Source organism: Pholis gunnellus (assembly GCF_910591455.1).
Source record: "Pholis gunnellus genome assembly, chromosome: 8".
Classification (NCBI taxonomy): domain Eukaryota; kingdom Metazoa; phylum Chordata; class Actinopteri; order Perciformes; family Pholidae; genus Pholis; species Pholis gunnellus.
Genome location: NC_136534.1, coordinates 27,861,747 through 27,885,995, shown reverse-complemented (window position 1 = coordinate 27,885,995; position 24,249 = coordinate 27,861,747). Strand labels below are relative to the sequence as shown.

At 40.9% G+C, this 24,249-nt stretch overlaps 3 protein-coding genes across 9 annotated transcripts in view; 1 reads left to right on the top strand and 2 right to left on the bottom strand.

Moving 5' to 3' along the window:
* aldh5a1 (aldehyde dehydrogenase 5 family, member A1 (succinate-semialdehyde dehydrogenase)) overlaps positions 1-5,067 on the top strand; it is an 11,726-nt gene extending 6,659 nt beyond the window's left edge. The window contains exons 7-11 of one of the 2 annotated variants that reach the window (XM_079164113.1): positions 224-367; positions 464-622; positions 1,739-1,902; positions 3,509-3,567; positions 3,953-5,067. In XM_079164113.1, coding sequence (XP_079020239.1) covers positions 224-367; positions 464-622; positions 1,739-1,902; positions 3,509-3,567; positions 3,953-4,164 — 738 coding nt within the window. In that variant the 3' untranslated portion in view covers positions 4,165-5,067. The remainder of the gene's footprint in view (positions 1-223; positions 368-463; positions 623-1,738; positions 1,903-3,508; positions 3,568-3,952) is intronic. The other variant, XM_079164112.1, reaches the window with a different exon arrangement.
* A 234-nt stretch (positions 5,068-5,301) lies between these two features.
* Positions 5,302-18,733, bottom strand: kiaa0319 (KIAA0319). The gene is made up of 15 exons (XM_079164482.1): positions 18,611-18,733; positions 17,822-18,432; positions 16,031-16,151; positions 15,307-15,405; positions 14,141-14,575; positions 13,914-14,061; positions 12,067-12,215; positions 11,828-11,979; positions 11,599-11,737; positions 11,361-11,520; positions 9,783-9,931; positions 9,162-9,284; positions 8,370-8,460; positions 8,198-8,289; positions 5,302-6,034 (listed from the first exon to the last, which is right to left on the bottom strand). The coding sequence occupies exons 1-15, from the start codon at positions 18,651-18,653 to the stop codon at positions 5,877-5,879; spliced, it is 2,670 nt and encodes an 889-aa protein (XP_079020608.1). The 5' UTR covers positions 18,654-18,733; the 3' UTR covers positions 5,302-5,876.
* Positions 18,734-21,204: 2,471 nt separating this feature from the next.
* dennd4b (DENN/MADD domain containing 4B) overlaps positions 21,205-24,249 on the bottom strand; it is a 37,923-nt gene continuing 34,878 nt past the window's right edge. For 3 of the 6 annotated variants that reach the window (XM_079165243.1, XM_079165245.1, XM_079165244.1), the window contains one exon: positions 21,205-23,867. In XM_079165243.1, the coding sequence (XP_079021369.1) occupies positions 23,722-23,867 (146 nt within the window). In that variant the 3' untranslated portion in view covers positions 21,205-23,721. The remainder of the gene's footprint in view (positions 23,868-24,249) is intronic. The other 3 variants (XR_013767198.1, XR_013767197.1, XR_013767199.1) reach the window with 3 other exon arrangements.

Here is a 24,249-nt window from a genome sequence, read left to right as displayed (position 1 = left end):
CTCTTCTCAGTTCCCGCAGACGGCCGTCGATACGGATGAAAAGAGCGACCAACTCGTCCAAGCCAGCAGAAAGATCTCGAGCCGCCAACTCGTCCTTGAGGCGGTCCGAGAGACCGTTATGGAAGGCATCGAGGAGCGAGGGGGCGTTCCAGTATGAAGTGTGTGTTTATGTACATGTGTGTGTTTATGTACATGTGTGTATTTATACATATATATACTTCAGGTGCTGCTGAAAATGGCTGCCGACACCGTGAAGAAGGCGTCCATGGAACTGGGAGGCCACGCCCCCTTCATCGTGTTCGACAGCGCCGACGTGGACAAGGCGGTGGGCGGAGCCATGGCCTCCAAGTTCAGGAACTCTGGACAGGTAACAAGAGGGTTCTGGGTGAAGCTCACAGTGGCGGTTCTGTTGTTAAACCTCTTCTTCGTCTTCTTCCTCTTCTTCTTCTTCTTCTTCCGGTAGACGTGCGTCTGTTCCAACCGGTTTCTGGTGCAGAGCGGCATCCACGACCGCTTCATGGACAAACTGGGCCGAGCGATGGACGCCGAGCTCCGCCTGGGTCACGGCTCGGAGCCCGGCACCACCCAGGGCCCGCTTATCAACACCAGAGCTGCAGAGAAGGTAGACGCCTGCTTACTGATGATGATATTTAGTTATGTGTAGTGGACTCCTAGTAATGATGGCTGATAAACAATAGAAGGTTTCAAATAGAATTTGTTTATGGTCCTTTATTAACTATCAATAATCGCAGAATTGCAATTCTAACTTGCTAACTAAACTTAATTATGTAGGAATCAATCATTGTCATGGTCTCTGATGGTCTACCAGCTCAGACCAAGACTACTGAACCGTACAGGACCTAATGTGAATTTGATCCAGCTGTGTAGATTTACAGGTTAATTTGGGATTTATAACCCTAACCCTCTAGGAAATCGGAAAGGTTTTATTAATCGGAATATATGTTGGCGTATGAATGTTTCCTCATTTGTACGTATGCAAACATTTAGTGTTCAATAAATGAGACCCCAGATTTTGGTGGTGGTAGTATTTGTAGTTGTCGTAGTCAGGTGGTGGTAGTACTCGTAGTTGTCGTAGTCAGGTGGTGGTTGTACTCGTAGTTGTCGTAGTCAGGTGGTGGTTGTACTCGTAGTTGTCGTAGTCAGGTGGTGGTTGTACTCGTAGTTGTCGTAGTCAGGTGGTGGTAGTACTCGTAGTTGTCGTAGTCAGGTGGTGGTTGTACTCGTAGTTGTCGTAGTCAGGTGGTGGTAGTACTCATAGTAGCCCCGCCCCTTTTTGTTCTTTCAGTGTAACCTCTAGCCCATTTGGCAGCCTCCAGCAGTGAAGGGTGTAAATGTAAGTGCAGCCCAACACATCTCTCTTTACGCAGACGATGTCTTGCTCTATATGTCGGAGCCTTTGTCTTCCATTCCGCATCTTGTTGACGGTATTAGTCTTTTAGGGTTATTTTCAGATTTTGTGTACCTGGGTCTAAAGAAGTCACCTACACAGATGGGCTCCACTTCACCTCCTAAAGATAATCCCTTTGCTTTTATGAAGCAAGGCTCAGAAGTTATTAATGGTTTGCTGAGTGACTTTATTTGGAACAAAACAAAGTTCCAGCTGTCTAGCTCAAAAGGAGGTTTAGATGTCCTCACCTTTTTTAGATGGTATCAACGAGCATCCCAACTGAAATCTATATCAAAATAGGTTGAACACCTGAACTCGTTTGTATCTCAGGTGGTCCACCAGATCTCAGACGCAGTGTCCCGGGGAGCCAAGGTGCTGAAAGGAGGGAAGCGCCTGGACGGGTCCTTCATGGAGCCAACGCTGCTGGCCGACGTCACCACGGACATGATCTGCACCAAGGAGGAGACCTTCGGCCCCCTGCTGCCTGTCATCAGGTAACATATGGTTTAATCCTTTTATATGGCATACTATGACTCTTTATGACTTACTATACTATGACTCTTTATGACATACTATGACTCTTTATGACTTACTATACTATGACTCTTTATGACATACTATACTGACTCTTTATGACTTACTATACTATGACTCTATGACATACTATACTATGACTCTTTATGACTTACTATAAATGTCATGACTTTTTGTGACTTACTATACTATGACTCTTTATGACATACTATACTATGACTCTATGACATACTATACTGACTCTTTATGACTTACTATACTATGACTCTATGACTTACTATACTATGACTCTTTATGACTTACTATACTATGACTCTATGACATACTATACTATGACTCTTTATGACATACTATACTGACTCTTTATGACTTACTATACTATGACTCTATGACATACTATACTATGACTCTTTATGACATACTATACTTCGACTCTTTATGACTTACTATACTATGACTCTATGACATACTATACTATGACTCTTTATGACTTACTATAAATGTCATGACTCTTTATGGCTTACTATACTATGACTCTATGACATACTATACTATGACTCTTTATGACTTACTATAAATGTCATGACTCTTTGTGACTTACTATACTATGACTCTATATGACTTACTATACTATGACTCTTTATGACTTACTATACTATGAGTCTATGACATACTATACTATGACTCTTTATGACTTACTATAAATGTCATGACTTTTTGTGACTTACTATACTATGACTCTTTATGACATACTATACTATGACTCTTTATGACATACTATACTGACTCTTTATGACTTACTATACTATGACTCTTTATGGCTTACTATACTATGACTTTTTTTAATAACATATTCTACATATATACTATAGTATCACTGTTGTGTCACATTTTTAATGACGTACTATACTTTGACTTTTTATGACTTTTTCAGATATACTATAATTTTATTTAATGATTTCTTTTAAAATTAAATACTATGACTTTTTTTAATAACATATTCTACATATATACTATAATATCACTGTTTTGTCACATTTTTAATGACATACTAAACCATGACCTTTTATGCTATTTTTAACAACATACAATACTATTACTTTCTTTGACATTATTTACAAAGTACTACACTATTACTTTTTAGAGCATTTTTAACGACATACTATATTATGATGTTTTTTAAGATTCTATATTTGACTTTGCGTTGAGTTGGCGGCTGGCAGCTAAAGGTGCTAACAGGGCTAACAGCGCAATCTAAGGCCAAATGTTCAAGGTTTCCTCAAGTGGCCGTTCGATGAACTGCAGTCTTTGCACTTCATTGACTTCATTTTTCAGCTCCGGAGGTTTCTCCTTAGTAACAACATGGAATATATATAATATAAAGTTGTTACATGCTCAGTTGATGAAGCTTCAAACCGTTGTGCAGCTGCTTAGAAATTAAAAGGAAGTCTTTATGTATCATAAGAATTACAGTGGAAGAAAATGTATCCTTCTGTATTAAAAACCACAATAAAGCTACTGCTTGTTTTCAGAAGCGCTGAAGAACTTTGTGTTTGTGATTGACAGGTTCAACACAGAGGAAGAGGCTCTGGCTATTGCTAATGCTTCTAATGTCGGGCTGGCAGGTGAGTGAAGGAAAACAAAGTCTTGGAAATGTTGAACTGTATGTTAAAAGATAAGATATAAAAACAACGATGTGAAAGTCAAAGTTATCTGTTTGCTGAAAGATTTAAAAAATGACTGACGACTTTCTGAGAAAATTAAGTTTACGGGACGAATTTTAACATCTTCCACTAATTTCATTTTTTCTGCCACAAACTTGAATGAGAAGCTGTAATAGAAAGAAATCTGCTTCTGACATGCTGTCTGTCAAACCAACAGCAGCCGATCAGGTCATCTGTGATCAATAAACCTGAGCTGACAGAGATATGTGAACAAGAAGAAGAACATGTTGAACCCTTTAAATGCTCTCCTGGGTGTTGCTGATCTTTCTCTCTGTCGGGTTCTCAGGTTACTTCTTCTCGCAGGACGTCAGTCAGATCTGGAGAGTGACGGAGGCGTTGGAGGTCGGGATGGTCGGAGTCAACGAGGGCCTCCTGTCCACCACCGAGGCCTGCTTCGGAGGAGTCAAGCAGTCCGGTTTGGGCCTTGAAGGCTCCAAGTACGGCATCAACGAGTATCTGGCAGTCAAGTACATGTGCTTCGGAGGCCTCAAACCCTGAACCAGGATCACGTCCGCAGTAATCAATAAGTTTAGATGATAGATAGATACTTTATTCATCCCCAGGTGGAAAATTGTTGATCTCAGTTTTGATTGATTTGATTAAACCCAGAACTAACTTTAAATTAGAGTCCCTTTAAAAATACCTCGTCAGTGAGAGGAAACTGATGGTTGATGTTTATAGAGATTATCTATCTATATCTATATATAGATATAGATATATATATCACCCTTATTAAATATGCATATACTGAATATCATGAGAGCAGCATTGTTCTTGTATTGTTGGTGATGCTAGGTAGCTTAGCATTCTGAGAAGAGATAACAGGTATCCTGTAAATTAAAAAGGATTATCTTATCTTATCTTTGGTAACATTACACTGTTCAGATGGTTATTATAGCAACAATAAATCAGTTACTTGGAGTTACATTTACACTTTATTATTATTTACATTTTCTAATAATTTTTTGAGAAAAAACTTAAACTTAATGAAAAAACTGATGACAATAATAATAAAGTTTATAAATAGTCTTTAAATGAACTGCTGTAAGGTAAGCTAGTTAGCCATGTAAGCTAGTTAGCCAGACATGCTAACGTTAGCAGATAAACATTGCTAGGCTGCGATTGGTATTAAAATGTTGTTGATAATGAAGCCAATCGGAATCCAGTATTCTCTGTAACTACGGGTCTGTACTTGTGTGGCTTTTATGATTACATTCCATTATATTTGTAATACATTATATGTAGTTTAACTATTGCAGAAAAATCTGTTTCTGTGATTACAAATTAGAAGTTGACATAAAGTCAGAATCTCCTGATTCTAATATTCCACTTTAATGTTCTTTCTCTTTCAGCTTAAAGGGACATTTACTGTGAAAAAATAAATGAAAATGTTTAAAAACTTTTACTAGATTTTTGTAAAGTCTCTGTTTGTGTTGAACATCCTGATGTCGGCCGGTTCAATGACTAAAATACTTATATGATGACATTTTGCAACACGTTGGGACACAAAATAACTTTAATGAGCCATTTTTAATAATTTAAAGCATGTTCCATTTGTGCAAACATAAGTGTTTTTTTAATACGTTTGAGAGTTTTTCTACACATTTCAATAATGTGTTCAGATTTCTGGAACAAAACAATCGATTCATAAACTGCTGCTCAAAAGTTTGGCGTCACATGTTTTTCTTGATGCATCGAGGACCAAGAGGAGTGAGACTCATTTAGAATATTAGGGTGGAACCGTGTCCTGGACTGATCCCTGTCTGGAGGATAAACTAGAGCTGGAAGTCTCCATCTTCTCTGTGGTTTTGGGAAGACGATTCCCAAAATGTCTGATACTTGTTGAAATAATAATCACGATTTTCATTGAAGTAAAAGTCTTTAAGTCTGGATGAGGTGACATAAAGCTGAAAAGCATTTGCAGTATTATAAACTGTGGCGTCATCACTGATCAAAAACAAGACCAACCTGTAACTTTAAATCTTTTAGAAGTCAGAATCTACCAACATGTCTTCAGGGTTGTCAAGAATCCTCCAAATGTCCCAAACCCATATAATCCTGTTATCCTGTCTCTTCTTAAATCCTCGTGTCCTCTTCAAAGACTTTGACCTTGAAATGGGACACTGGTTCGTTTTACTGACCTCACCGAAACAGGAATTCCGGGTAATGCAGTTTTTAAATCTCAACATCCCAGACGAGTCCCGTCTACGTCAGCCGAAGACGTTTCCGTTGTGGGTGGCGTCGGCGCTGACCCGGTTCCTGCTGCGGACGGGTCGGTCCCGACTGAAGACGGTGTCCTGGTCGCTGTCCAGCTCCGACTCAGACATCATCAAGCTGGAGTTGTGCTCTGTGCTGCGGTGTTTGATACCTACAGACAGGTGATGAGTTTAGTTCTTACAGGTCTATAAAACAAGGAATCTATATAGCAAGGAATCTATATAACAAGGAATCTATAAAACAAGGAATCTATAAAACAAGGAATCTATATAACAAGGAATCTATTAAACAAGGAATCTATAAAACAAGGAATCTATATAACAAGGAATCTATATAACAAGGAATCTATAAAACAAGGAATCTATATAACAAGGAATCTATATAACAAGGAATCTATAAAACAAGGAATCTATATAACAAGGAATCTATATAACAAGGAATCTATAAAACAAGGAATCTATATAACAAGGAATCTATTAAACAAGGAATCTATAGAACAAGGAATCTATATAACAAGGAATCTATATAACAAGGAATCTATATAACAAGGAATCTATATAACAAGGAATCTATATAACAAGGAATCTATAAAACAAGGAATCTATATAACAAGGAATCTATAACAAGGAATCTATAAAACAAGGAATCTATATAACAAGGAATCTATTAAACAAGGAATCTATAGAACAAGGAATCTATATAACAAGGAATCTATATAACAAGGAATCTATTAAACAAGGAATCTATAGAACAAGGAATCTATATAACAAGGAATCTATATAACAAGGAATCTATATAACAAGGAATCTATATAACAAGGAATCTATAAAACAAGGAATCTATATAACAAGGAATCTATATAACAAGGAATCTATATAACAAGGAATCTATTAAACAAGGAATCTATATAACAAGGAATCTATAAAACAAGGAATCTATATAACAAGGAATCTATAAAACAAGGAATCTATAAAACAAGGAATCTATAAAACAAGGAATCTATATAACAAGGAATCTATTAAACAAGGAATCTATATAACAAGGAATCTATATAACAAGGAATCTATAAAACAAGGAATCTATATAACAAGGAATCTATATAACAAGGAATCTATATAACAAGGAATCTATAAAACAAGGAATCTATATAACAAGGAATCTATATAACAAGGAATCTATAAAACAAGGAATCTATATAACAAGGAATCTATTAAACAAGGAATCTATAGAACAAGGAATCTATATAACAAGGAATCTATATAACAAGGAATCTATATAACAAGGAATCTATATAACAAGGAATCTATATAACAAGGAATCTATAAAACAAGGAATCTATATAACAAGGAATCTATAACAAGGAATCTATAAAACAAGGAATCTATATAACAAGGAATCTATTAAACAAGGAATCTATAGAACAAGGAATCTATAGAACAAGGAATCTATATAACAAGGAATCTATTAAACAAGGAATCTATAGAACAAGGAATCTATAGAACAAGGAATCTATATAACAAGGAATCTATATAACAAGGAATCTATATAACAAGGAATCTATATAACAAGGAATCTATATAACAAGGAATCTATAAAACAAGGAATCTATATAACAAGGAATCTATAAAACAAGGAATCTATATAAGAAAGAATCTATATAACAAGGAATCTATTAAACAAGGAATCTATAGAACAAGGAATCTATATAACAAGGAATCTATATAACAAGGAATCTATATAACAAGGAATCTATTAAACAAGGAATCTATAGAACAAGGAATCTATATAACAAGGAATCTATATAACAAGGAATCTATATAACAAGGAATCTATATAACAAGGAATCTATAAAACAAGGAATCTATAAAACAAGGAATCTATATAACAAGGAATCTATATAACAAGGAATCTATATAACAAGGAATCTCATCAATGCTGCTCTATCAAAATAAAATGATTGAACACTGCAGCATCCTTTATAAATGCAGCTCTATCAAAATAAATTCATTCCCATGCTGCTGCTCTCTTCTTTCTTTCTGATCTGTCAGGTCATAGAGTAAAATACATTGTTGTATAAAGATGGTGATTCATGAATAGTTTGGGATAAATAAATACATACTTTTAGATAATAAATAGTTGACTCCCTATAAAAGACCGACATACACAGTAAAGAATAATATTTTCTGATTCTTATACGTAAATCTGAATCGGCAGGTCATACTTTGATTTACTCTGCAGTGTTTTGTGTATCTGCAGAGCTTTGAGCTCTCAGGACCACCGTACAACCAATGAGGCTCTAAGTGAAGTAACTCACTGAATTTGGGTCTGAGCTCCACCCTCTCCTGGTCATCCATGTTGTCCAGGATGGTGTATTTGGTTTTCTTCCTCACTTTGGTCTGTCTCCTCCTGAACACGGTGGACACAGACGTTCAGAATCACAGTGTTGTTAAACAGTAAAACAGAGGACGGTCTGTAAACATCTTCACCTCCTGCAGCAGCAGATGAAGGTCCAGGTGACGGACAGGATGAAGACCACGAGCATTAAACTGGTCAGGATGACGTACAGCACCCTCCACTCTACAGGAAGAACAGGGTCAGACCAGAACCACATGAAACCTGCTGCATCTCAACGACGACATGAGCTGTTACTGAACACAAAGGAGCACCTGTTGCCCTTTTTTAGGAAGCATGTAACTAATACTCGAGTACTGCATGTAAGTACAAATGTGAGGTACTTATACTTTTCTTGAGTGTTTTATTTTCATGCCACTTTCCACTTATTTTCAGCTTTAATTATTCTGATTTTATAGACAAAACATTTAAAAATAAACAAGTACAGCTGAACCAACGAGACGCTTTTATCCAAAGCAACTTACAATTCAGATTCTATCACAATTCTACACCGTAGGCACAGCTACAGGAGATGTTTTGGGGTTAAGTGTTTGCTCAAGGACACATCGACATGCAACTGATGCGGCCTGAGCCGGGGATCGAACCACCGATTCTCTGATTGAAGGACTGCCCTGCTATCCACTTCGCCACAGTTGCCTCATTAAACAATCGGTCCATTAATCAATCAGTCCATTAATCAATTACTGGATTTATTAGTAATAACGTTAATGATGTTAATGTATTAGTAATAATGTTATTAGTGTTAATGTATACTTGTAGTATAAGTACTTTTACTGAAGTTTTCTGCTCTCGTTTTCCCTTGAACAAAGTAAACTTAACAAATGTTAATAGTTTAATCTGATGCGATGATAAAAGCTGATTTATACCACAGTTATTCTCTCCGTCGCCAAGGTATCTGCGAATGAGGTCCTCCGTCCAGAAGGGGTCACATGCACACTCCTTTGTGATTGGATCACACCGACCACGCCCAGAACAGCGAAGCAGGCACACTGAAAGAAAAGATAGTGAGTCAATGAATGTTTTTGTTTCTTTAAAGGCCTTTAAAGAAACCAGGAACCTGCAGTGAACTGGGTCTGGTCTCTGCAGTGAACGGGTCCTGGTCTCTGCAGTGAACAGGGTCCTGGTCTCTGCAGGTGCCTGTTTTCTGCAGTTACTCTGTAGTGAACGGGGTCCGTTCTGCAGTGAACAGGTCCTGGTCTCTGCAGTGAACGGGTCCTGGTCCCTGCAGTGAACTGGGTCTGGTCTCTGCAGTGAACGGGTCCTGGTCTCTGCAGTGAACAGGTCCTGGTCCCTGCAGTGAACTGGGTCTGGTCTCTGCAGTGAACGGGTCCTGGTCTCTGCAGTGAACAGGTCCTGGTCTCTGCAGTGAACGGGTCCTGGTCCCTGCAGTGAACTGGGTCTGGTCTCTGCAGTGAACGGGTCCTGGTCTCTGCAGTGAACAGGTCCTGGTCTCTGCAGTGAACAGGTCCTGAGTGGTTTGAACTCACAGACGGTGTCGACTCTCAGGACTTTGAACAGCAGGTAGTCGCTCTTCTCTCTGAGCAGCTGGTTTCTCAGCAGACCCACCAGTCTGGAGCCAGGGTTAGGGTTAGGGCCGATCCCTGAGGGGCCCCGAACAGAGAACCGCAACACGGTGCTGAACCAACACAGACAGACAGAAACTATTGGTGACTTTAGGTCTTTAAAGTAGTGCTGGGCAACAATTACAATTTTTAATCGCGATTAATCTCATGATTTTCTGCGATTAATCGCATTGTTATGCGCAAAATTCAATAATGAATTCAAAAGTAGTATATTGTTTACTTTTATTTTAAAGTACGGCTATATGAACAAAAGTGCAATAACATTTGGTTTGCAAACACGTTAAACACATCCGGTTGTTGTTAACAGCAGGATTCTCTTCACACAGCAGCAGTTCTATCTCTTCTCTCTCTGTGCTCAGTGTGTGAACATGAACAACATGAACAACACGTTTCATCACAATGTGTGTGTTGTGTGTTCTCCTCTTCATCACTATGATGCTGTAACTCAGAGGTGATGAAGGTCACCCAGCGATGTCCAGTAGTCTCAGTGAGAGCAGCAGCTGGTGCTCGTTGTGACGCGTCGCTGTTGTCGTCTCTCCTTTAACGCAACTCGTGTGTTCTTCTGGTGACGGTGCGTCTTGAGGCTCATACGTGACGTCATGAGGACGTTCCTCAGACCGACATCTTCACAACACCAACCTGCAGCGTGTCTCCACTGCTCTGTAGCATCTGTTAGCTTGTCTCTGTAGCATCTGTTAGCTTGTCTCTGTAGCATCTGTTAGCTTGTCTCTGTAGCATCTGTTAGCTTGTCTCTGTAGCATCAGTTAGCTTGTCTCTGTAGCATTAGTTAGCTTGTCTCTGTAGCATCTGTTAGCTTGTCTCTGTAGCATCTGTTAGCTTGTCTCTGTAGCATCTGTTAGCTTGTCTCTGTAGCATCTGTTAGCTTGTCTTTAGTTTCTCTAAACTTCTCTCACGCGCTGCATCAACGTAGTCTGAAGACTTCCTCCACCGCTGCCAGTGAGCAACGACTTTCAAAATAATAATTTAAAAAATGCGTTAACGCGCGATAATATAATTGTCGATAATCTCAAGTATTTCTTGATGAAAGAACATTTTTCCTCTATTTAAAACAGATTTAGTTCAGTGTTTTTTTTTGTTTTTTTTAAAGATGTTTATGTAATAATTATGTTATAATATAATTATAATTATTGACAGTCAGTCAGTAAACTAGTCAGTGAACCAGTCAGTAAACCAGTCAGTCAGTGAACCAGTCAGTAAACTAGTCAGTCAGTGAACCAGTCAGTCAGTAAACTAGTCAGTCAGTAAACTAGTCAGTCAGTGAACCAGTCAGTAAACTAGTCAGTAAACTAGTCAGTCAGTAAACCAGTCAGTCAGTAAACCAGTCAGTCAGTAAACCAGTCAGTCAGTAAACTAGTCAGTCAGTAAACCAGTCAGTCAGTAAACCAGTCAGTCAGTAAACTAGTCAGTCAGTAAACTAGTCAGTCAGTGAACCAGTCAGTAAACCAGTCAGTAAACCAGTACCTGAGGTGTGAGTGTCCCTGCAGCCCTCGGACCTGGATGTCGCTGTCGAGGACGTGGATCATGGCGGCGAGCTGCCGGACCACCGTGTCCCTCTGAGCCACGCTGACTTGAGAAACCGAGACCAGCATCTCCAGCTCCACCTCCTCCCCCCCACCCGGCTCTACGGAGACACAGCGGGGTCACACTTCACCAGATCCTCGTCAGATGTGTGGCGATCCACAAACAAACCGGGATCTACCTGGTTGGACCTCCACAGTGGCCGTGGCGGTGCTGTAGCGCCCCTGAGCGTCAGTCACCCTCAGCTGGAACAGGTAGGTGCCCTCCACCAGGTTGGCCAGGTAGAGGGAGGCCTGAGTCACCGAGCCGTACAGGACGTCCTGCCAACAGACATTTATTATAACAATAATATAATGTGCTCTATTTAAATCATAATCTACTGTAATCTTAAATATCAGTACTGAACTGACCCCAGCAGCAGGACTCTGGCTGTCTCTGACCCACAGATAGTGGACCTCGGTCTGGTCTCCGTCGGTCACGGAGCCCCTGAGAACCAGAGAGCTGTTGGGCAGAGAGACGGTGTGGCTGCCACTGGCATGAGCCACTGGAGGAGGACTGGTGGCTGTGGGAGGAAGGACAACAAAGAGGTCTGGTTCAGTTCAGTCCGTCCCCCCTCCTGGTCAGAGGGTTATAAAGTGAACACTCTCACCTTCCTGGACCCGGACAGTCAGTGAAGCTCTATCCGTCGCCCCCTGCTGGTCAGAGACCGTCAGTCTGAAGGTGTAGCGTCCCACCCGAAGGCCTGTTGCCGAGACGACTGCCTGGTCCGCTCCCTCCAGCTTTAACCCCGGTGGACCGCTGGAGAAACACGGCGGAGAAACCACAGAGAAGGAGGTGTTGAGAGATCGTAGAAAAGTATGAAAGCATAAAAGTATGACCATCACAAACATATAGTTTGTTCACTTTTTATAACTGTCACAATGTATAACTAGTTTACACTTATTATAACCGATTTAACATAAACGGTTTTATTTCATGATAGAAGTGATAAACTGCTTAGACACTTGATGTAACATAGTCACTTGAGCCTTGTATAGTGGTTTGGTTCTATCCGGACCAATCCAGTTACAACCAGTTACATCCTGAGAGCTGACTGAGCGCCTGAAAACAAGCAGGATGTCAGCATTAGTTTTAACATATCTGAGATTGTTTCATTGAATTTAAATTGTTCTATGTGATCGCTTTGGGAAAACTTTAATAAAACCACAGCCGTACCATTTGTAAGTGACTGGACCCAAACTAGAGACTCAGACCCTAACCCTAGAGAACAGTTTGACCCTCTTCTCTGTCCCTCATCCGTGTGATACAGAGGTGACGACCGACTCTACCAGAGGAGCTTAAGGTGAGTCTCTGGTGAAGACTTGGCCGTGTTGGTCATAGATGGTGAGAAGTTCACAATAGGCGATAGTAAAGTACAGACGTTCTACATGACTATCCATACTGGGTGCTAGGGTTACATCCTACTGAGAGCGCCGAGGACGTAGCCGTACAAGACTCTCAGGAAGACGATTAATATGGGGTCAGATCAGTCTCAATAATTGCAAATGCACACAGAAAGACTCACAAATGCAAAATGTGTTGTGGAAGTCCCAGATATCACGGGGAACTAAACGCCGTCATGTCTGGTTCATAACATAGTCCGGAGGAGCTCCGTGGATTTCATCGAGCTGTATTCACTGTGTCTAGCAAGCCACACGTCGGCTGTTTACCACAGCTGTATGACAACATAGTGATTTAACGGCAATAAACCAACAAAAAGGAACTCTGAAATAACATTTCTACACATAGTTTGGTCCGGTCTCTACTGATATGAGGTATCGTAGAGCTCTGGGTGAACACAGATGGCTACAATATTTATTTCCTGATTCAACAAAGCTGACAGTCTCGTGGGGAGGGGAGGGGGGAGCTGCGCTCATGTGATTGGTTGAAAATGAGGCTGACATCTGATTGGCTACAGACAGGTTATGTTGAAAAAAACGCATTTGTGAATCCAGCGACGGCAGGAGAGTCTCAAAAACCCACAAATGAATGTGAAGCGATTTGCAAATAAATGCAGTGCGATCCACAAATAAATACATACAAATCCACAAACAAATACATACAAATCCACAAACAAATACATACAAATGCAGAAATATATTTGTGATTTTTTTTTACATTTATATAAATTGTAATTTATTTATTTGTGCATTGGAATGTATTTGTGAATTGTTCTGTGCGCATTTGTGAATCTTTCTGTTTGCATTTGCAATTATTGAGACTGATCTGACCCCATAGATTAATTCCGAAATCCTAACGATTCAGCTACGGGGTGAGATAAAAGGCCTACGGTATTGTTCTGATACCTCCGTGAGGTAACTAACACACGCGGGAAGGACGGCCCCTAAGGAGTAACCGCCGTGTTAGGTGCGCAAGCCAGTCCCGCTTTCCCCGGGGCGGGATCCGTTCACGCTACAGAGTAAAGTTGACCACTCCGTCGGACTGCTCGCGTCCTACCTGACGACGTCCCAGTGGTAGCTGACGATGCCGCGGTCGTCGGTGCTTCCGCTGCCGTTGAGTGACAAGCTGCTCACTGGGAGAAGCAACTTCCTGTCAGGACCCACGACAGCCACCGGGCCACGGTTTGGCCACCTAACCTCTGATACTGAACAAAGGGAGAGTAGTCAGGGTATATTTAAAGGGTATATTTTGTTGAAACACTTCCTGTTTATCTAGAAATGTACCAGAGTCTGCAGTGGCCGCAGTTGGAGGGTTGGTGCTGGGAGTTTGGATGATGGTGGCGTCAGAGGTCAGAGGTCTGTCCGGGGGATGGGTGGTGGTGATGGTGGGGTCAGAGGTCAGAGGTCTGTCCGGGGGATGGGTGGTGGTGATGGTGGGGTCAGAGGTCAGAGGTCTGTCCGGGGGATGGGTGGTGGTGATGGTGGGGTCAGAGGTCAGAGGTCTGTCCGGGGGATGGGTGGTGGTGATGGTGGTGGGGTCAGAGGTCAGAGGTCTGTCCGGGGGATGGGTGGTGGTGGTGGTGGTGGGGTCAGAGGTCAGAGGTCTGTCCGGGGGATGGGTGGTGGTGGTGGTGGTGGGGTCAGAGGTCAGAGGTCTGTCCGGGGGATGGGTGGCAGTCGGTGGAGCTCTGACTGATGACTGGAGCAGCTTCAGTACATCTGAGGAGCATCAAGAGTTCACAGTTAACTTAACTTATTACTGAGATAAACTATAACAACTCAGTTTAAGTTTTTTTAATTTTATATCAGTGTTTCCTTCTTTGCATTGAGGCTTCACAACTCAGAATTCATCAATTTGTTTCCTCTGATTCAAAGTGTTTTATAGATGAAATACAAAGACATCAAGACATGATGTGAAAGAAACAAGCAAGGCATTAAAAGATACAAACAGGAAATAAGACTGAAAAATGGGATAATAGGATTCTATCCTCTTGGGTACTGCCTTCTGGTCGCCCTTCAGCTCTTCGGTACTGCCTTCTGGTCGCCCTTCAGCTCTTCGGTACTGCCTTCTGGTCGCCCTTCAGCTCTTCGGTACTGCCTTCTGGTCGCCCTTCAGCTCTTCGGTACTGCCTTCTGGTCGCCCTTCAGCTCTTCGGTACTGCCTTCTGGTGACCTTCCACAGTGGTCCAGCTCTTCAGTCCTGCCTCCGAAACTGAAGTGTGTCAGTGTTTGTTGCTTCGGTGCAGCCGTTTCCTGAGTTACGTGAATGAACTGTATTCCGTCGGTGGTCAGGATCAGGTTAAGATCAGGTTAAGATCAGGTTAAGATCAGGTTAGGATCCATTTTATCTGGATGAATACCCAAGTCTCCAGGAAATAAATGTGAGCCAACGTTATGTCACCGAGGGTGAGGACATGGAAACATGACTGTGTGTGTGTGTGTGTCTGTACCAGTTGTGGGTCCGGGAGAAACTGAAGCATCAAGTTTAACTGTGGGCAAGGTCTGCTCTACAGGGTTTCCACCGGACACAATCAGGGGTCGGTCTGCAGCTGAAGGAAGAAAACATCAACTATGGAGTCAAAAAGATAAATGTTATTTCAGTCATGTATTTAAAACAGAGCTCACTAATTTCTCTTTTTAAAAGATGACTAGAATATTATATTTCTTTTGGTGACATCACTTCACACCTGAATGAACTGAATTCAAAGCTGCAGGACAATTCAGTGAAATTCATTTTCTAAAATAAAGTACTTTATTTTAAGATGCACATTTTTTTAAAAGCTTTCTGTCATGTATTTATTTTTTAAATGCATCCCTTATTTTACTTGAAGTGAGAGAACATTTATTTATTATTAGATTATTTATTATTTATAATTCATCCAGTTAAATTTGAAATCTGACAATAAATATAGTTGAGATATTATTTAATATAACTTTCTTTATTTGATTTGACAGTCAGCTGTTGACACACAGACGTTAATACAACTGTTAATAATTCTAATAATAATTATATACAATATGTATGGAACTAAATCAGAGAAGAAGTTATTATTGTTTTTATTAAATAATCCTGCTTTAAGCCTTTTATAATAATATAATAATAATGTATGATTATTATCATAAACACAGTTTTAAATGGGGTTTGTAAACATGACATCATACTTTAAGGTCTACCTGGCTGGATGGACGTGCTGATTGGCCAATGGGGCGTGTCGGGGGTGGGAAGGGAAGTCCCTACATGGTCGCGTTGGGAGGAGACAGTCGTCGTTGAATCAACGCTGCTTTGAGTTTTGTTCTGTGAAGAAAGAAAATAAACAGAATGAGACATCTTTGCTCATATTACTCTCTCTCCAGTCTTCATGCTAAGCTAGGCTATCCCCAATGCTTCCAGCCTTTATGCTAAGCTAGGCTATCCCCAATGCTTCCAGCCTTTATGCTAAGCTAGGCTATCCCCAATGCTTCCAGTCTTTATGCTAAGCTAGGCTAACCAACACACACACACATTACATATATCTGAACTTAAATAATGTGAAACCATTTATTTAAACTGAAAGAAGTTTTACTGTCGTTACATTATTTTAACATCATTGATTTATATTAAATGTCCCTTTGAGACACAACAGGTCCTGGACCAGGGAGTCCTGGACCTGGACCAGATCCACATGAACATGATCCACATAAACCAGATCCACATGAACATGATCAACGTGAACCTGATCTACATGAACCTGATCCACATGAACCTGATCCACATAAACCTGATCTACATGAACCTGATCCACATGAACCTGATCCACATAAACCTGATCTACATGAACCTGATCCACATGAACCTGATCCACATGAACCTGATCCACATAAACCTGATCTACATGAACCTGATCCACATAAACCTGATCTACATGAACCTGATCCACATAACCCTGATCTACATGAACCTGATCCACATGAACCTGATCCACATAAACCTGATCTACATGAACCTGATCTACATGAACCTGATCCACATAAACCTGATCTACATGAACCTGATCCACATAAACCTGATCTACATGAACCTGATCCACATAAACCTGATCTACATAAACCTGATCTACATGAACCTGATCCACATAAACCTGATCTACATGAACCTGATCCACATAAACCTGATCTACATGAACCTGATCCACATAAACCTGATCTACATGAACCTGATCCACATAACCCTGATCTACATGAACCTGATCCACATGAACCTGATCCACATAAACCTGATCTACATGAACCTGATCCACATGAACCTGATCTACATGAACCTGATCCACATAAACCTGATCTACATGAACCTGATCCACATAAACCTGATCTACATGAACCTGATCCACATAAACCTGATCTACATGAACCTGATCCACATGAACCTGATCCACATAAACCTGATCTACATGAACCTGATCCACATGAACCTGATCCACATGAACCTGATCTACATGAACCTGATCCACATAAACCTGATCTACATGAACCTGATCCACATAAACCTGATCTACATGAACCTGATCTACATGAACCTGATCTACATGAACCTGATCCACATGAACCTGATCTACATGAACCTGATCCACATGAACCTGATCTACATGAACTTGATCCACATAAACCTGATCTACATGAACCTGATCCACATAAACCTGATCTACATGAACCTGATCCACATGAACCTGATCTACATGAACCTGATCCACATAAACCTGATCTACATGAACCTGATCCACATAAACCTGATCTACATGAACCTGATCTACATGAACCTGATCCACATGAACCTGATCTACATGAACCTGATCCACATGAACCTGATCTACATGAACCTGATCCACATAAACCTGATCTACATGAACCTGATCCACATAACCCTGATCTACATGAACCTGATCCACATGAACCTGATCCACATGAACCTGATCCACATGAATCCCTCACCATTTTCTCTGCAGCAGCATCTGGTCTCCAGGTTTCGTCGTCCCCCTGAGGGATGGTCCAACGAGAGGAGGATCTGTTCTGGACCACGTTGCTGCGTGCCCGCCCCCCCTCTGGACCGTCCTCTCCCTCTGATTGGTTGAACCCGTCTCTTCCCTCTAAAGACCCGGTCACTCCCGTCTCCTCCTGGCCTCCCTCTGGATCCTCTGCATCCAGCATGCCGGGGTCAGAGAATTCCTGTGGGGGCCCGTCCAGCAGGTCCAGGTCCTCCAGGTCCTTCAGGTCCCCAGGGGCCTCAGAGGACCGTAAGAGGGGCCTCACTAACGACTGCAGCACCAGGGTCTGCGGTGAAGCCCTCCTGAGAAAGACCAGGACGGAGTCTGTCCCGGGTCTCTGTCGGGGCCGGCAGTACCCCCTCTGCCGACAGCTCAGGATGTAGCAGCGACCCTCCAACATCCAGACCAGGTCGTAGTCTGGCAGGTCGCAGCCGGCCGCTACGCACTGAGCCAGAGACGCCACGCCAGGGACCCTCAGGACTCCACCGGTCTGAACCACCGGGGACACGACGGCCTCGGAGAAGATAGCCCCCTGCCAGCACTGAGACGCCACTACAGCTGCAACACAGGGATCTGGTTTACGTGGTGAAGGGGATGCTGCTAACCCTCCCCTTTATGGAGGACCACCAGGACTAACACTAAGACCTGAGACACAGGGATCTGGTTTACGTGGTAAAGGGGGGTGCTGCTACTCCTCACTCCATCGTATGAACATGAGGGTCTGAGGTGAACATACCTTCCACACTGTGGAGCAGCAGCAGGAAGGTTTTCTCCCACATGGTCGACCTGAAACACAATGTCTGACTGGAAGAAAACCAGCGAGTTCAGAACATCAAAATACATCAAAATACATCAAAATACACCAAAATACACCAAAATACACAAACGTTGAGTCAGTTTAAGGTTTGAGAAACATTACATCATATTAATGTGAACCAGAGTCTTCTGGTTTGATCTTTGTGTTTCATACTCACAGTATAAACTAAATAATGAATACTCACAGTATGAAGTAAATAATGAATACTCACAGTATGAAGTAAATAATGAATACTCACAGTATGAAGTAAATAATGAATACTCACAGTATGAAGTAAATAATGAATACTCACAGTATAAACTAAATAATGAATACTCACAGTATAAACTAAATAATGAATACTCACAGTATGAAGTAAATAATGAATACTCACAGTATAAACTAAATAATGAATACTCACAGTATGAAGTAAATAATGAATACTCACAGTATAAACTAAATAATGAATACTCACAGTATAAACTAAATAATGAATACTCACAGTATAAACTAAATAATGAATACTCACAGTATAAACTAAATAATGAATACTCACAGTATGAAGTAAATAATGAATACTCACAGTATAAACTAAATAATGAATACTCACAGTATAAACTAAATAATGAATACTCACAGTATAAACTAAATAATGAATACTCACAGTATAAACTAAATAATGAATACTCACAGTATGAAGTAAATAATGAATACTCACAGTATGAAATAAATAATGAATACTCACAGTATGAAGTAAATAATGAATACTCACAGTATGAAGTAAATAATGAATACTCACAGTATGAAGTAAATAATGAATACTCACAGTATGAAGTAAATAATGAATACTCACAGTATGAAGTAAATAATGAATACTCACAGTATGAAGTAAATAATGAATACTCACAGTATGAAATAAATAATGAATACTCACAGTATAAAATAAATAATGAATACTCACAGTATGAAGTAAATAATGAATACTCACAGTATGAAGTAAATAATGAATACTCACAGTATAAACTAAATAATGAATACTCACAGTATGAAGTAAATAATGAATACTCACAGTATGAAGTAAATAATGAATACTCACAGTATGAAGTAAATAATGAATACTCACAGTATGAAGTAAAGCAGCTTCAGGACAGTTTCAGCACCACGCTGCCAGACAGCGCCCCGTTAGCCCCGCCCCGCAGCCCAGTGCCTCAAAACAAACGCACCTTCATCCTGTGACACAGCAGACAGCTCTGATATATCATTTATATATATATATATAAAATGATAATTACTTTAGATTTTATTAAAATCACGTTTAACCAGTTCAGTGAGACTCGTTGTAATATTCAGCTTCACGTAAAGAAGCCACTAGTGTCGGAAACCTGCTTCTTTAATCATTTCCTTCTTCCGCAGCTGCGACTGTAAGATAACGTAGAATTACGGGATTAGTGAACGAGTACTGGCGTGAATGACGGCGGCTAGTGACGTAGAGGATGAGAACCGAAATGTTTCTATTAGACGACGCGTCACATATTCCGCCCACGTGCCGTCGGTGTCCGTTAGAACCGTTAAAACATGACCCTGGACGCACCTTCTCCCGGTTCCCCTCACTGGTTCCGTCCTACAGGTGACAAACTGGACCGGTTGGAGGTGAGTCCAGTCTGTGAGTCCGGAACACGGAAACACACCACATCCGGTCAGTACTTTCAAAATAAAACAGAAAGCGTGTCACCTTTCAGGATTGTTAAAAACCAAACATGTAAATTATATATTTAGGAGGTTTATATTAGTCTTCTGAAAACAAATATTTGTTATATTATAAAAACATAATTTTAAACTAATTTTTAAAATGCTGCTGTTTTAGGAGACTTTAAACATCTAAATTTATTTATTTTTATAAATTTTATTTTATTTATTAAAAAGTTTTAAATGTAATATCATTATGATTAAGAAACAAAATATGAATTCGGCAAAAATGATTTACCAAACCTCCGTTGAGTAAACACATCATTGTTTAAGCCTTGAAGATGTTCAGACTCCGAAAGATAAAATGTAAGGGGTTAACTTTAATGTTATTAATCGTGAAGGTGCGTTTGTTTTGAGGCACTGGGCTGTGGGGCGGGGCTAACGGGGCGCTGTCTGGCAGCGTGGTGCTGAAACTGTCCTGAAGCTGCTTTACTTCATACTGTGAGTATTCATTATTTAGTTTGAGTTAATAGTTTGTGTTTTTTAATATATTATTTCAGATATGTGTTTTGTGATGATGTGACTCGATTGCTGTAACACTAAGTTCAAAAATTAGCATAAATACTGAATTTATTAAGTGCTTACTGTACTATTATTTTGAAGGCAGGCTCGTCTAACTTCCGGTTTAGATTGCAGTAACTTCACAGCACTGAGAGTCTCTGAGGCTAATTATGAAATGAAGGTTAATTCACTGGTGTGCTAATTATAATAATTAGATTTAAAATAATAAATGAGTTAATAATTTAAATCTGTTTTCTATTTGTAAGAATCGAAGCAGCACAAAATGAGACATTTGGGGCTCATCCCCGTCTTTTATTTTTGTGTTTTCTTTAAAAAAACAAAACATTTACAACTAAAACAACATTTATAAATTACAACAAATACAATTATCTATTTTAAATACTCTGTTGTCATCATCCAACTAATAAAACAAGCAGCAAAACACAAAATTCAAGTCAAATTCCGTCAATTGAAACCTGACGAAGCATTAAAATAACCAGAGTGGAGCAGTAAAATAACCAGAGTGGTGCATTAAAATAAACAGAGTGGAGCATTAAAATAACCAGAGTGGTGCATTTAAATAACCAGAGTGGTGCATTAAAATAAACAGAGTGGAGCGTTAAAATAACCAGAGTGGTGCATTAAAATAAACAGAGTGGAGCGTTAAAATAACCAGAGTGGTGCATTAAAATAAACAGAGTGGAGCGTTAAAATAACCAGAGTGGTGCATTAAAATAAACAGAGTGGAGCGTTAAAATAACCAGAGTGGTGCATTAAAATAAACAGAGTGGAGCAGTAAAATAAACAGAGTGGAGCGTTAAAATAACCAGAGTGGTGCATTAAAATAACCAGAGTGGTGCATTAAAATAACCAGAGTGGTGCATTAAAATAAACAGAGTGGAGCGTTAAAATAACCAGAGTGGTGCATTAAAATAAACAGAGTGGAGCAGTAAAATAAACAGAGTGGTGATTCATTCTGCTGCAGTGAATTCACTCTGTTGTGCTTCACTCACACAATCAACAGTAGATTTCCATTTTTAGTTTCATGCAAACTGCAGATTCAGGTTCAGTAAACGTTTGCTCCAGGGCACCCGTCTGCAGCAGGAAATGAACTGGATGACTCTGATTTAAATCTTTTCATTGAATCCCTGTGTGTTACACTGAGAACCCGCTTCCTGTTTTCTTTAAGCTTATTTCCCTCGTGAAACCTGAACTGGGGGAACTGAGTCGGGTTAGATGTTAAATTAAAGAGTTTTGTCAGAGAAACTTAACAGCAGCTTTTGTTGTTGAAACTCTCATCAAGTTAGTACCAAGTCTACATCTACAGCTGAACCCGAACCCATCAGTCCCAGCAGGCACCGGCATCCCTGCAGACACCCGGCAGATACCCTGCTGATACCCTGCAGATACCCGACTGATACCCGGCAGATACCCTGCTGATACCCGACTGATACCCTGCTGATACCTGCTGATACCTGCTGATACCCTGCTGATACCTGCTGATTACCTGCTGATACCTGCTGATACCCTGCTGATACCTGCTGATACCTGCTGATTACCTGCTGATACCGGCCGATACCTGCCGATACCTGCCGATACCCTGCCGATACCCTGCCGATACCTGCCGATACCTGCCGATACCTGCTGATACCCTGGAGCAACACAGTTGGTGGATGCGGCTCAGTGACGACAGCAGGTGGATGAACTGGTCAGCTGACAGACTGGAAGTCTCTCAAACAAACAAACTGGACAAAGATTAGAAAGTTACTGTTGAGGCAACAACAATATTGTGGTTACAATGTGAGGAACAGAATAAATGTACATTTCTATCTATTAGTCCGACAGCTTTAGAACCTGGTTTCAGGTGAGACTGAGACATCATGAGGTTCAGGGATCAAGGTGAAGAAGAAGCTAAACCAAAATAAATGTCTGTTTATCTGAGCTCAAAAGTCCACTTACTCGGTCTTCAGGGGTTTCAGCTGCACCTCATGGTCTTCATCAGTAAACAGACCTCAGCTTCCATCATGTGGGAACTCTGATCGGACCTTAAGATGCAGCTGAAAGCTTCTATTAGAGTCGCGCTGCCTTCATGTCACTGTGGTCTTTAGTCCACGAACTGGTCAAACGGATTTGAGGGCTGATGAGGAAACTTTAAACTATGTTGTAGCTTCAAAATAAAACTGTCCGACAGTCTTTGGAAGACCTTTATTGTGGTGGGAAGGATCCATCACTTAACGCTCAGTAGCTTCATGAAGAGAAACGACAAACACAGACGGACGGTTCAGGGAGAATTGCTTGTTCGTGATTTCTTTAAATGTTTCTGAAGTCTTCTTGAAGAATTTGTTTGAACGCGAGTTTCATGGATCTCTGCTCCGCCTCTTATTCCACCTTTTATAATTAAAATGAAACGGTCGTCCTCGGTCACTGCTGACAGAATATCTGACATCAAACAACTACAGAGGTTGTTGAAGTCTGATCTGGTTTTAATCATCTGGAGTTAAATAAACAAGGACAAACACAAAGTTCACAGCGATTTAGCGGATTCTTCTGGACGTGAAGTGACCTCCTTTTATTCAGACGTCACAGACCGGAGCATTGATCTCGGCCGGACCTACTTTCAGGACGACGAAGACAAAGAGCATCTGGATTCACAGCGACGAGGCAAACGGGACAGGAAGGAGCGCATCGCTCCGACGTCCACCAGGAGGCAGTAGAGAGGAGAAGAACACAAGCAGGCAGAGGCAGTGGGGGGTTCTGGGTTTTGTAGTCCCCCCCTCACAGGGATGAACGCTGCAGGACGAGGATCAGCACTCGAGCGGCGGGTGGAAGCAGCGTCTGCAGTCCACCGCTTTGGGTCCAGGAGGCTGAGCTCTTTTCCTCCGGAGCTCCTCTCGACCCAGAGAGCCGCTGAGCCGGGAGTACGCTGCCTTGTACTTCTTATCGAACGCAGCTGAGGAGGAAGAGCAGACGGGTATCTGTGATGTGTATCGATTCCCTCAGCAGCGTTAGTGTCGGAGGATCAAAGCTGCACCTTAAATGTGGGAACTGAGACCAAGGATCACCTAAGAACTATTTTACTGGGACACAAACCTGCAGCATCCTGGATCTTTACTTTATCTTTAAAAAACTCTGAGGATTCAACTCTTAGTCAAACCCAGACCCGTTAATATGAGCCCTGAGATCAAACCGTTTAAACCGTCATTAACTGCACCAACATGAATCCAAACCTAATAAAGCGACGTGTTACTGATGTCGTCCCTGTTTGAGGCTTCACTGGCTCGATGCCGGAGCTCGTTCTGCATCAGTGCTTCCACCATCAATCTATCGATATC

What these genes read in the sequence shown, in the direction of transcription:
- kiaa0319 (XM_079164482.1), bottom strand. Translation starts at nt 18,653, where the DNA reads ATGTGGGAGAAAACCTTCCTGCTGCTGCTCCACAGTGTGGAAG. An exon ending in CAGCACGTCCATCCAGCCAG is followed by an intron (nt 15,406 to 16,030) that starts GTAGACCTTAAA and finishes TTCTTCCTTCAG; the next exon opens with CTGCAGACCGACCCCTGATT. An exon ending in CGACGGAGAGAATAACTGTG is followed by an intron (nt 8,461 to 9,161) that starts GTATAAATCAGC and finishes TTCTTCCTGTAG; the next exon opens with AGTGGAGGGTGCTGTACGTC.